At 38.2% G+C, this 12,996-nt stretch overlaps 2 protein-coding genes across 4 annotated transcripts in view; both read left to right on the forward strand.

The window, feature by feature from the left end:
* Nucleotides 1-12,996, forward strand: part of LOC116822079 (LIM zinc-binding domain-containing Nebulette) — a 460,572-nt gene that overhangs the window by 225,550 nt on the left and 222,026 nt on the right. For both annotated transcript variants that reach the window (XM_075062302.1, XM_075062303.1), the window contains exon 4: nucleotides 8,409-8,516. In XM_075062302.1, the coding sequence (XP_074918403.1) occupies nucleotides 8,409-8,516 (108 nt within the window). The remainder of the gene's footprint in view (nucleotides 1-8,408; nucleotides 8,517-12,996) is intronic.
* The window catches only part of LOC116830358 (nebulette-like), a 174,488-nt gene continuing 171,564 nt past the window's right edge, over nucleotides 10,073-12,996 (forward strand). For both annotated transcript variants that reach the window (XM_032789798.2, XM_075062301.1), the window contains exon 1: nucleotides 10,073-10,157. The gene's annotated coding sequence lies outside the window, so the exon portion shown is untranslated. The remainder of the gene's footprint in view (nucleotides 10,158-12,996) is intronic.

The following is a 12,996-nucleotide window of genomic DNA, read 5'->3' on the forward strand; positions in this document are numbered from 1 at the left end:
AGAGGAGACTCAAACAGCATGGCTTGTTTAGCCTAAACAAAATAAGGCTGAGGAGGAGATCTGATTGTGCTCTATAAATACATCAGAGGGATAAATACCAGGGAGGAAGAGGAGTTATTTAAGTTAAGTGCCAATGTGGACATAAGAACAAATGGATATAATCTGACCATCAACAAGTTTATGCTCGAAACCATCAGAGGAGTGAAGTTCTGGAACAGTCTGCCAAGGGAATCAGTGGGGACTAAAAATCTAACTAGCTTTAGGACTGAGCTTGAAAAGTTTATGGAAGGGATGGTATGATGGGACTGCCTATGAAGGCATGTGTCCCATCAGCCACTGCCATTAGCAAAAAACCCAATGGCTGGAGACGGGACACTAGCTGGGCAGGGCTCTGACTTACTACAGAGAATTCTTTCAAAGGTATCTGCCTGGTGGGTCTTGCCCACATCTCCGGGTCTAACTGATCACCATATTTGGGGTCTGGAAGCAATTTCCCCCTGGGTCAGATTGGCAGAGACCTTGGGGGTTTTTTTGCCTTCCTCTGCAGCATGGGGTACAGCTCACTTGCAGGCTTAAACTAGTGTAAGAGGTGAATTCTCTGTAACTTGACATCTTTAAACAATGATTGAGGACTTCAGTGACTCAGAAAGAGGTTAGAGGTCTATTTCAGGAAGTGGTTGGTGTAATTCTATGGTTTGTAGTGTGCAGGAGGTCAGATTAGGTGATCATGATGATCCCTTCTGATGTTAAAGTCTATGAGTCTGCTTCGTGAGTGAATAATCTGAAAGCAAACATAACACAGGGTAGGTAAGAATTTTCCCCTTTTCTTTTATAAGTATCCATGACCTCCTTTCAACTGTTCCCTGGTCACCTAAAATAGCTTGATGTCTTTAATACTGTTAGTTAAAAAGAAATTATTATTTTTATATATTTACATTATACAGGATGTTAAACAGCACAATTTTTAAATCATCACCATTTTAGGTACCCACTAATTCCTCTCACCAATTACCCTATAACAAAGGAAACCTTTAGGTTGTTTACCTTTAGAATGATTTGTAACTGTTTCCACTTTCCCCCTTGTTGCTAGCTAACATCTCTGATAAGAAGTTTAACGCACAAACACTTAATTGTTTTGAGATGCATAGTTTTCCTTTTCTGTACCACATTTTCTTTTTTAAGATTAAGTTTATTTTGGAATTATTTCACTCACTCGTTCACTTTCCCATTTCACTCTCGTTACTTTTTGTTTTTATTAGTGTCTGTGTGTGTGTGTGTTTGAAAGTCCTGCTGCTACACTGCACTGTCCTTATTCTGCTCCAACTCTCATTTTTAACCTGCAGGGAACCTTCTGGTACAAAATTATTTCCTTGTTTTTATTAGAAGGGCATCTCGTCAAACATTATCTTTTCTGTTTGAAACAGAAGCTACCTACACCTACTGGGAATGTAGAGTGACTAGATGTCCTGATTTTATAGGGACAGTTCTGATATTTGGGGCTTTATCTTATATAGGCACCTATTACCCCCTACCCCATGTCCTGATTTTTCACACTTGCTGTCTGGTCACCCTATAGGAATAAATAATGGGTATATTTAAAGGGCACTTGACCCTTTTCACCTTCTTACACACCATAAATAACCACTCCTATATGTTGCTTTTGCATATCTGAAATGTGCTTTGCTATTCAGTAACACCTAAAAAGTCATTTGAAGGAACAATTTGACGAGTGTGGTAAGTACGTCAGCTCTCATTGTATGAAATAAATTTCTATACAGACTCAGTAATAATCTGTATCTGACAACAGGCCTAAAAAACCTGTCAGCCTCCATCCACAGTTCTAGAATTCAGGAAATGAATCACATGTTCAGGAAGATGGTCTCATGATTGCTTCAGAGCAGACTGTCAGAACACAGTGTGATAGAAGGGATACAGTAATTACAGAGGATGATTTCACATGATTTTTTATATTTTGGAAAGCAGTTCGCAGGATTAAAGGGTTTTATCCACTACCCATTGATATCACTGGGGGTACGTCTACACTGCACGATTATTTCGAATTAGCTTAAACCGATATTACAAAACAGATCTAATAAAATCGGTTTAGCGCGTCCACAGTGGGATCCGAAGTGGGATCCCGACATCGATTGTTTGCGTCTCATGGTCCAAAAAGCTAGCCATCGATTTCAGGAAGCGGTGCACTTTGTGGGTTAGCTGTTCCTCAGCTATCCCATAGTTTCCCACTTCCGTGTTGAGAGCACAGTGCCTGATGGGGGCAAGAAACACCTTGCCTCGGGTGGTGCTGGGTACCAAGCCTCACCCTCCTTTGTGAAGGCAGCAGAACCCTTGGCGCCTTTTTCACGGGTGCATTGGAGTCAAACCGCCATAGAGACAGCTAGATTTCTTGATCCTTTTTTCACGTGGTGGTTGGGGGAACTAAACTGAGGAGCTGTTCCCTGAACCCGCCAGACCACCTGTGTGTTTGAAACCCCAGAAAAAAAGGCAAAGACCCAAATTGGTGGGAAAAGCCCTCAGCAAAGAATGCAAGAATTAAAAAAATTTTTCCAGCGACTTGCTGTGGACTGTAGGGGTAGCTGAGAGTCCTCAGTACCCCCTCCCTCCCTTCATGAGCGTCCATTGTGAGTCTCTGGCTTTCCCGTTACGCTTGTCACACAGCGCTGTGTATCCTGAGCAGTTTTTATTCAAACGCTTTTGGCATTTCTAGTGTTCTGTAACCGGAGCTGGATGACAACAAGATTTGGTCTCCCATACAGCGTATCAGACCTAGATATCTCCGTACAGTCTATGTGGAGCTCTTCTTTTCGAGTTTTCAAACTGCATTGCAGCCGTGCTGATCAGAGCTCCACGCTGGGCAAGCAGGAAATGTAATGTCCAAAGTCGCGGGGCTTTTCCTGTTTACCTGCCCGCTGCATTCCGAGCTATCAGATTGCTGTCCAGCATGCGGTTCAGTGCTGACTCTGGGATGCCGCCGGGAGGCCAATAACGTTCAATATTCCGTCCACATGACCCTAATGCCGTGTTTATCAACTATCGAATTTAGCGCTAACTTCTCTTGTTTGGGAGGAGTTCCGACAATCGATTTAAGGAGCCAGTATTTAAGGAGCCGTTTAACTCGATATTAATGACGACGTCGTGTGAACGGATACAGCGTTAAATCGGTATATCGGCCATTAAACCGATTTAAAGTCGCAGTGTAGACCTGGCCTGGGGAGTCACTTTAATGGTCTTTATATAGAGGATCCAGAAATTAGAGGATGGTAGTTTAATAATTTGAACATGGTTTAAGGGGACATTTTATGCAAGAATTTTGGCAGCAAGCATTTATGATAGGGGAGGAATAATAGATTGGCAATACAAGTGAGATAAGTGGAAGAAAGGATTATAACTGGGATTTGAAGAGTCAAATACTGCATGTAAACTGCAGTTTGCTCCTTCCTTCTGAAAGCTTTGAGGAGAGGTGAACTGGGTTTCAGATTGGAGGGAAGTATTTTCAAGGCAAAGAGTACAGAGTAAGTGTGGAGAGTTGGAAAGTGCATAAATACAATGGAGCTACAGAGATTTAACTCATCATGCTGCTGAGAGAGTGACGGTCAAGTGATTTGAGCACCATAAGTAGATAGATTACTGGGAGTCATGAACTCCTGATTGGTAATACTGTCTTTGACACCAACTCCATCAGTGGCCTTTGGCAAGCCAGTTGGTTTGCTATACTTGTGGCTGAAGCCCCAGCTATGCTTGTGGTGCCTCTAGGAGTAGCTCTGAGCCATGGCTGCGATCTTAGCTGCATTGGGGGCAGGCAGTGGATCAAGAGAGGCAGGAGTGTTTCCCTAGCAGCCTGGGTGAGGGCTGCTTCCTGCCACCGAGAGCCCCAGTTAGCAGCTGCCCCTAGCCCTGGCAGCCTCATCTACTGTGTGAGTCTACAGAAATCTGCTGCCCTCAGAAATCTGCTGCCTTAGGCAGCTGCCTAGTTTGCCTATAGCTAGTGTAGCCTCTGTGTATCATCTACTGTGGTGATTGATTGCCTACCTATAATCCATGTCAATTTCAAGTGACTGCTAGGAAGTTGTACTCTGAAGGATAACCATGGGATCATGCTATTTGTAAAATATGCAAAATTCTCCCACATAGGAAGGGGCAGAGAAGACTGTGATCCCATGTTTAGTTTAGGCATGAATTAAAAGTGAGTTCCAGGATTTAGAAAATGTACTACTAGAAAAAATTTAAAAAGGTCTTTTTCTTATCCCAGTTACACTGGGTAATTTTTCTGAGGGCTAGGGTTGTTGGCTATCATTGCCAAACGTAGATCCAGGTTTTCTTTGGTAGTTATTAAATTACTTTTAGATTATATGTCGATCCTCCGAGACCTCACTTCCAGTTCCTAATTAAAAATAATCTGTACATCTCAGGGGCAGATCTGTCCCAGAACGGAAGGGTAGGAATTGCAGACTTTACCTCCCCAGACTTGGTTCCTGAGAGGTAAGGCAATGGAAGTCCAGAGATTTATCAGTTTCTGACAGGCAGTGAGTCAGAAAACAGTTTTTACCTTTCGGACCATATTTCTCTGAATTGTCCAAGTTCCAAGCAGGAGACCCTGTTCGCTTTTATTGCATTGAATTGTCCCTCTCTGCATCTCTGCTTGCAGTTCAGTTGTTGCTTCTGAAGCGCTTTCTTGCAGATTGGTAAGGAGCAGCTGGGATTAAAATTGCCTCCACAGCGTTAATATGTGCCACTTGCTTGGGTAGCAGGCACAAAAGGCTTGATTCTCTGCTGCCCTGTGCCTTGTGTAGCCTTTTGTACCCTACCAAATGGAGGGAAAATACTGCCATTTGAATGTGATAGTGTGTTACACCCACTTTGCACAACGAAAACACAAGGTACAAGGAAGTCGATTAAATGTCAAATTTTGGAGGGAAGTGGCTAAGCAGTAAAGCCATTTCTGATGGCATGGTAAGGTACATGGATGATTGGAATGGAGGTATAAGAGTTATTTGGGGTTGTTTCAGTGGACTCATCAGTGGCATAACTTTACTTGAATTCCTGTTATCAGACACATGCAGTTATGGTGTATTCTGACTATGAACTCAATCCTTTCCTCATTCTGTAATCCTGAGCTCTTGCTCCTTCTGATTTTCTTTCCTTTCAGATCTTAGTTGGTGAGGTTCTTTTGCCTGTGATTTTTTTGTGAACTAGCTGTCACAATCCTACCTTTAAAGACTTTACATTGTAGTGCCATTATTTGCACAGTTACTCATGTTATACATTTTAAACATTTGCATCCATCCAGCTTTTTAACTGCTCTATCCTGAATTCAAAGACCTTTATTTTTTAGAAGTGGCTCCCTGGCAAAATTATGAAGCTTCTTAGAGAAACATGGAAAAGAGAATTGCAGATGGTCATAGAGCTGATCAGGCATACTGTACATTGTAACACAGAGTCATGCCCTGTTTACTGCATGATGCAGAGCAGGGACAGGATCTCCCACTGGTTGAACAGTTGGTAGCAGTGGAACCATCTTTACACTGTATAATTACCATATGACAAATCTGAGGGCTTCTGTAGTGGTCAAATTACTTGGCACTGAAGCATTTTTTTTTTTTTTTTTGCATGAAGAGGATCTTTTTGTTCTAACAGATCTAAATGTATAATTATTGCACTTAAAAGTAAAACTGTAATGAGGTTGCTCATAACTTAAAGGACTTTTTGAAAGAATTGCAAAATTCTGAAGGTGTTTTAATGTTACTGGAATGTATTTTATTTACTTCTGATTATGGAAGGCAGTATTCAAAAACAGTCAGAGTTTAATTCACTGTAGTTCCCTGAGTCTTTTCTGTGCTGGTCTTTTCCTTTACTACTAACAAAAGATGTGTATGGAGTGTTTCTATAGCTGCTTTCTACAGACTCAAAGCACTAGAAGGTGCCTTATGGGCTTTATTTCCCTATTTTTTTGTTAGTCGCTGCAAATTTTTCTCCTCTTGCTCCAGATGCTTCTTTCATTGTCTTTCTATTACTGACCTTATTGGCAAATAGAAGAGTGGGTGCATAGATGGAAGGATTAAGCTTATTGGGACTAAAATAGGCTTTCTAAGGATTGACTAATTTTAAGGTGGGGGTAGACTGAAGAATTAACTTCAGGGTCTAATCGTATTCAGAATTCTCCACTCATGATAAAGAGGATGATGACCTGCTATGCTGTGTTTTTGTTTTGCTTTTTTTTTGTTTGTTTTTAGGATTGCCATCCTGTTTGCAGAACTGTTAATTAATAAAGAGCTGTCTTTCTTCTACTGGAAATGATTTTTGTGTTAAAGATAAAATGCTGAAATGTATACCACTGGTGAAAGATCAATAGCTTTTTGGTCTCAGAATTTTTAGTGTATTTTCCACAGTGCACGTGGGGAAAAAAAGAGAGAAAACAGGAAGGGAAGTAATTATTACAGATGAAAAAGGTCATTTCTATGGAAATAGATGGCTTTGATGCAAAATGGCAAAACTTACCTGAAAAATAATGAATTCTTGACTGAAAAAGTGCACAATATTATACCATTTTTCCAGGATATGATTATAGGTACAGACTAAGAAAGTGGAGTCTCCACACTTACCTCAGATGGAAAATCCAGAATGGTTAAACAAAATCCTCTACCTGGGTCTATTGAAGACATGTGGCCAGAACCATGAATCATAAAAATTTGATTTGGAAAAGATCTGTTAGATCACCTAGTCTTTCCCTGGGGACCAGCGTAGGCGTTATTCCTCACAGTGTATTTTCACTTTAAAATATTTCTTTTAAAATTGTTTTCGAAAGCTTTGTTTCTATTTTTTTATGTCACAACCGTAGTTTCTAGGAATCAATCCTGCATGGTGCTAAGGACTCCTGTAAGGTACATGAGGGCACTCTGCACCTTGGGAGACTGCACTGCATTATTGACAGTAAAGTTCATAATTATATGTATGCACCAAAGAGAGTATGGATCCTTTAATATTTCATGTTGCCTAGACATTGGCTGAGTTTTTTGGTTGTTTTACATTTACAAACACCAGCATTTGAGAGCAACATTTTGTACAACTCGAATGTTAGTGAAGCTTAAGAGTATGATACTATTTGGTGATTCTTGTTATTTAAAACTAATTTTTGAAAATTGATTGCAATACCCCAGTGTAATGCATATGCTACCATTGCACCAACATTTTAATTCATTTTTAAAACTTTTAAAAATTTTTGCAGAGATTTTTTCAAAAGATATATTTAGTTACCTTTAATCCCTGTGAAGATTTATATATTAGTGGATATAATTGATAATCAAATAAAACTATAGCTCCAATTTGATGTCAACTAATTCAAAATTATGAAGGGCATAGTGTAAATTGCATGATTCTCTCTATTTTCTTTTTGCTGTTCCATAATATGAAAAAAGTCACTTCAAGTTAACTGCTGGTGTATTTGAAATAAAAGGAAATGTTATTGCACACAATGTATAGTTTTTTCTGTTTAAACATATTATCATAGGCAGGGTTGGTAGCACTATCCATCATTAAGGTTGGCTAACACTTCCTATTATAAGACCTCAGTTTCAGTTGCTTATAATTTTGCAAAACTTGTTTAATGAAGGAAATGTTGTCCATAGGATTCCTGCCTTATCTACTGAACGTATTGGAAGGTGCGTAAGGAATGAGGCAGGGTTTGCAGGAAGAGAAAGGATGGTTTCATGGTAAGGGCAGTTCAGTGCTGCCCTGGAAGAACTGGATTCTATTCCTGCCTCTGCCTTTGAGTTCCCACATAATGCTGAACAAGTCATTTAAACCAGACTTTTCACACGTGGTAGATAATTGTGTGTTCCTCATTTTCTGGGTGCCAAACTTGAGACCCTGGGGTCTAACTGCAGAAGTGCTGAGCAACCAAAATGTCATTGGGGATCTGTGCTTGTATACAATGTTCTTTTAACAGTTGCACAGTTTTTGTGTATAATTTTTATTTAGAATGGGGAGGAGAATGATGAACCCCATTATAAAGAGAGAATTGGAACATGAAACGTTGTTATATGAACCCTGATTTAACCTCTGCTAAATTTTATTTTTAATTACAAAAGCATGTCTGAACGTAGTCAGTGTTTCACGGTCCTTGCGTGACATCTTTGTTGGCAATCGTCAGCAGAGGCTACTGGTATAAGGATGAAATGGGCACGAAGACTCCTTACTCCTACAGTATAGGAGGCACATGGGTGGAACAGTAGGGAAACTTGCCCAACTGCTGCCCTGTTTTCTGTGGATAAAGAGAAGAATTCACCCTCCAGGGCTATCAGCCAGTAACAAGGACTTAAAAAAAATCTTAGTCTGTGATATTACTAATAGCACATTGTGAAAATAACTCTTCTTCTGTATTTTCTATTCCTTAGGTTAAATACAAAAGAGACTTTGAAGAAAGCAAAGGAAGAGGGTTCAGCATTGTAACTGACACACCTGAATTACAAAGACTGAAAAGGACTCAGGAACAAATTAGTAACGTATGTGAATATCTCTTCAAGTGATAGCAGATCAGACATGGTACACATAAGAAAAGGCATGGTTGTAAGTTTGTGATGTTTCTGACAGAGTCTGTGAGAGTGAAGAAAATGAATTTGATGACTGATTTGTGTGACAGGTTCTGAAATGTGTGTAACCTTATACCGTACATTTACACAGCACATTGGCAGGTGTGTTCATCTCTCCAGTTTCCGTCAAAGGTGTTTGTAGTATTTGCTATACTACAAAGCTTATATGCATTTTACTTTTTTATTCAACATTATTGTTTGCAAATAATATTTATATTGTTTGATATATATTCCTCTACAGGAGTTCTCAAAATAAGCATAGCTTGCAAAATAAAATTCTAAAATAAAATAAGACACTGATATTTAATTTTAGAAAGAAAATACCAGGAAAATGGCATCTAGATAAGAAAAGAGGTACAAGTGCTAACACTGGAAAAGCATTGTCATGCGTTAATTTATGCCAGTATTAATGTTGAATAACACCTTTGACATGGAGTGGGATTTTCAAAAATGGAACTTATCCTCAAAAGCACTATGCTGCTTTTGAAAATTTCATCCTAACTATTTTATATATTCATATATTCCTACACTGGACATTTAGCTGACTGCACAAAGATGGAGAATTATTATAGAACATAATATATATGTCCAGTGGATATTATGTAGAGTAAAATTCAACACTGCCTTTAGCTTTACCCAGCTTCAGTTCTAATGGATATTCTGACTTTCAGAGCTAGGCTCTGTAAGCTGTTTTTGTAAATTCTTTATTCTTTCCTTTGTTTTAGTCATAAAAAAAAATAGTTGAACAAAACCAGAAAGACACACTGGTGAAAAGTGTTTTCAGAAAAGGATCTTGACCTTTACCAACTTGCAAGAAAAATATTTCTTGAGTAGAATGAAGGGTTTCTCTGCGGGCATGGGACCTTGTTGCTTAATTAACTATACTGTCTGGCTCTTGCACCCAGCACATTTGCATTTCTTTTCAGACCAAGCAAATTTGTTTCAGGTAACAAATATTTTATTTCCTAATTCCTTTTTCTATGCAGGGGAGTAGGTGTAAAGCATGGATGTTCAACTCTTATCTTTCCATACCTGAAAAAGATGTTGTCTGTCAATGAAGATTTTTTTTCTTCTTGTGCTATATAAATGATATCTGGACTTGAAATCAAAGGACTTTATTAGAATTAATCTTGAAGGGAGGGTAAAGCAGAATTAAAAAAATTTGGTAAATGAAGTTGAAATTCAATTATGCCTATCCTAAACATCTTTAGATTTATCATACTACTTTGTAGAAGTATAATGCTACATAAAACACAGATTAAATCTAATTATTATTAGATTGTCTCACAGGGTAACTTCTGTGTTTAATAGTTTAGGAATGTACTTCACTGTTAGATTAAGAATCTCATTAAGATTTTAACTGGTTGAAAGGTAAGCTCTTTTATATTTTTTAAAATGTCACTTTTAATATATAGCAAAATACAAAACTTACTAATAATCTTCTTTTTTAATTTTTAGTTGTGCATTGATTTTTCTCTTCCCTCCTCCCCATAACTACTGGACACTTCTCAAATATTGTCTTTGAAATGAAATTGTAACAACTTCACTGCAGAGGTAAGTTAGCACAGTTATGTGCATACCTATCACAAATATACATAATTTTATATTATCAGCAGATGTAATACAGTAGAAAGAGATATTTTAAAATAATTTCTTTTGTCTTGATATTAAGTCCTGCAGCACTCACAGAAATTCTCATAGTGCTCTGTCACTTTCATAATTCATGAAAGATTCTTTTGTGCTATAGTGAAATATAACCGTAAAGGGGAAAAAACAATAGATGGGGGTTAAGAAAAAGGATTATAAAAGGGGTGGCCATAATACTGTTGTTCTTTTGTTAGCGGAAACCCAGACACTGAAGTGCTTAGACCAGACAAGTACTAATGGAATGTGAGGCATGATTGGCTGGATCAGGATGAAGTTTCTCAGCAGTGAGTGAAACTTGCTCTGTGTCCTCAGACCGTTGTGTGAATTAATGGCCCAATCCTGCAAGGTGTGCAGTATACTTCCTGACTTCAGTGGGACTGGAGCAGCCTTCACAAGGCACCAAGCACCTTTGAGGCCTCATAGCAACAAATTTAATAGCTTGTTAGTATCATGTTGGCATGACAGTCACAAACCAAGCATTCTAGTCTAGATTGATGTAGGAGAATTAAATAAATTAAGTAGGTCTCTTAATGACAAGTTAGAGATATTTTGGGCAACCTTTCCATGGATGGATGAGCATTTTAAATTGCCTGTACATTTTCCAATTTGTATGGAGCGATTTAAGATGCTCATAAATTAGTTTTGTTCAACATTTGAAACATAAAAATTCACATCCACTCTGCTGCAAAGGATGTCTCTGATTTGTGGCATCAAATGGGCATATAATATGCACACAGAAATCTCAAATTGTGTGTGCAGTGAAATGCATTTATTTTGTTAGAGATCTGGGCCATTGTTTTTGTCCTTGTAAACTATGAGGGATAATTTTCAATATTCAGTCAAATAGTCTCAAAATTAAAAACATTTAACTTCAAAATCCAATAACACTGGTGAATTTTATCAAGGAAAACGAGAAGGTAGCAAAATGGCCATAATAATTTTGCAAAGGCTCTATTTCTGCACATGCAGTTTTGAAAGGAGGGGAAGAAGCTGTGTCCATAAATCTGAAAAGGTAATCACATAGCTAAAGGAGAAAAGAGCAACACAATTTAATAAAATGTTAAGCAGCCTTAATGGGAATTGAGGACTTGCAACAACTTGCAGGAACTGGCTCTAGCTTAGTGCCATTAGTCTTTTATCTCTTGAGGTCAGGTTGGAACTTCATTTATGTCATATATGAAATAAGTTTTTCTTAACTTAGTTCTTGGTAAATTTTTTCAAATTTAAAATCAAACAAACCTCTCTATGGTTTGGTTAAATGGGCAGTTTCTGTTAAGAAGAAGCCAGGAGCTGGATGGCAAGTTCCCGCTGGCTTTGCTGGATAAGCATGATGGTGTATGGAATCTTGCATAGTGTATGCCTGCCTTGGATCAAGTTGGTATTACCTAATCTTCCTTGGTATAAGTATTTGATCATGAATTTAATTCATGTATGAACAGAAAAAGCACACATCTACTGCCTTCTTTGTCCAGAGAGCTGGGAAAATGTATTAATTTACTTATTTTATATATGCATGTTGTTCTCCTTCCTGACAATATGCAAGATGTCGGGGGAAAGAATGATGGGGGTCATGTAAAAAAAAAAAAGTGAGCTCTAAAAAATGGCTTTAATTTACTCTGCAAAAACTGAAAACAGAACAAACCAAAAAATAGCATAATGTATGAAGAAGTAAATTAACCCAGTTTCTTTGCCCAGTTATATGAAAATAACATTTTAAACCTCTAGTAATAATTGAATTCTGATGTGACTATTCAATTTCATTAGAAATAAATTTTGGTTTATAGTACATTGTTTTCGTTTCAATGGAAATCTGGTAATATAAGCTCCCTCAAAACAGAGTGCATGAATTTGTGTCATAAGAAGGGTAACTTTTTTTGTTTTGTCTCTTAAGCAAATTGTTGCACATTTTTAAGTAGTGGGGTCACAATCTATCACAAACGACATCCATGCAACTGCACCGGGCTGTAACTGATGGCAAAACTTGCTCCTAAATATGAATGCTCTAAATACCAATTTTCAGACAAAGACCTACGGGATAAAGGAGGATTACTCTCTCAGATGTGACACAAACGTGTCTTCACACAGTATCTAAAGAAAAACTCCTGTTACTGGCTTCTGTGTTTGTGCTATGCACATCTCAGAGTACAGCTCGGCCCTAATTGTATGTTTGAGTAACAATTTCATATTTGGAACTTACTGGCATATTTGCTTGTCCTGTTTACTTGCTCTGATATAAACTGCACTTTCAAATTGCCAGAACAGATTGTAACGAAAGTTGTTAACATCAAGCCCAGGAGCACCATTTGTAGGCTACAAGCCTAAAGCTTGAAGACTTTAGTTTAAAGGGTGGTTGGTTGGTTGGTTTCAAAGGGGGAGAGGAACTGAATGAAAAGGAAGGAGCAAAATTGACAGGTTTATGAATGTCAACATTTCACACAACTAACTCAAGTGCTAGAGTAATCTGTGGTGTGCCAGTAAGTAGACAGGAAAAGCGTGTAGAATCACACAGGAAAAGAGAGAGCATCATTTAAAGGCAAAATTGGGTTTAACATTGCCTAACCAAGTGGCTTATATTTTTTATTTGCTTAGACTCATAGACTCATAGACTCATAGGTCAGAAGGGACCAATATGATCATCTAGTCTGACCTCCTGCACAAGGCAGGCCACAAAACCCTGCCCATACACATTTATAACAACCCTGAACCCATGACTGAGTTATTGAAATCCTCAAAATTGAGATTTGAA

The sequence above is a fragment of the Chelonoidis abingdonii genome, chromosome 2 (assembly GCF_003597395.2).
Source record: "Chelonoidis abingdonii isolate Lonesome George chromosome 2, CheloAbing_2.0, whole genome shotgun sequence".
NCBI classification, from domain to species: domain Eukaryota; kingdom Metazoa; phylum Chordata; order Testudines; family Testudinidae; genus Chelonoidis; species Chelonoidis abingdonii.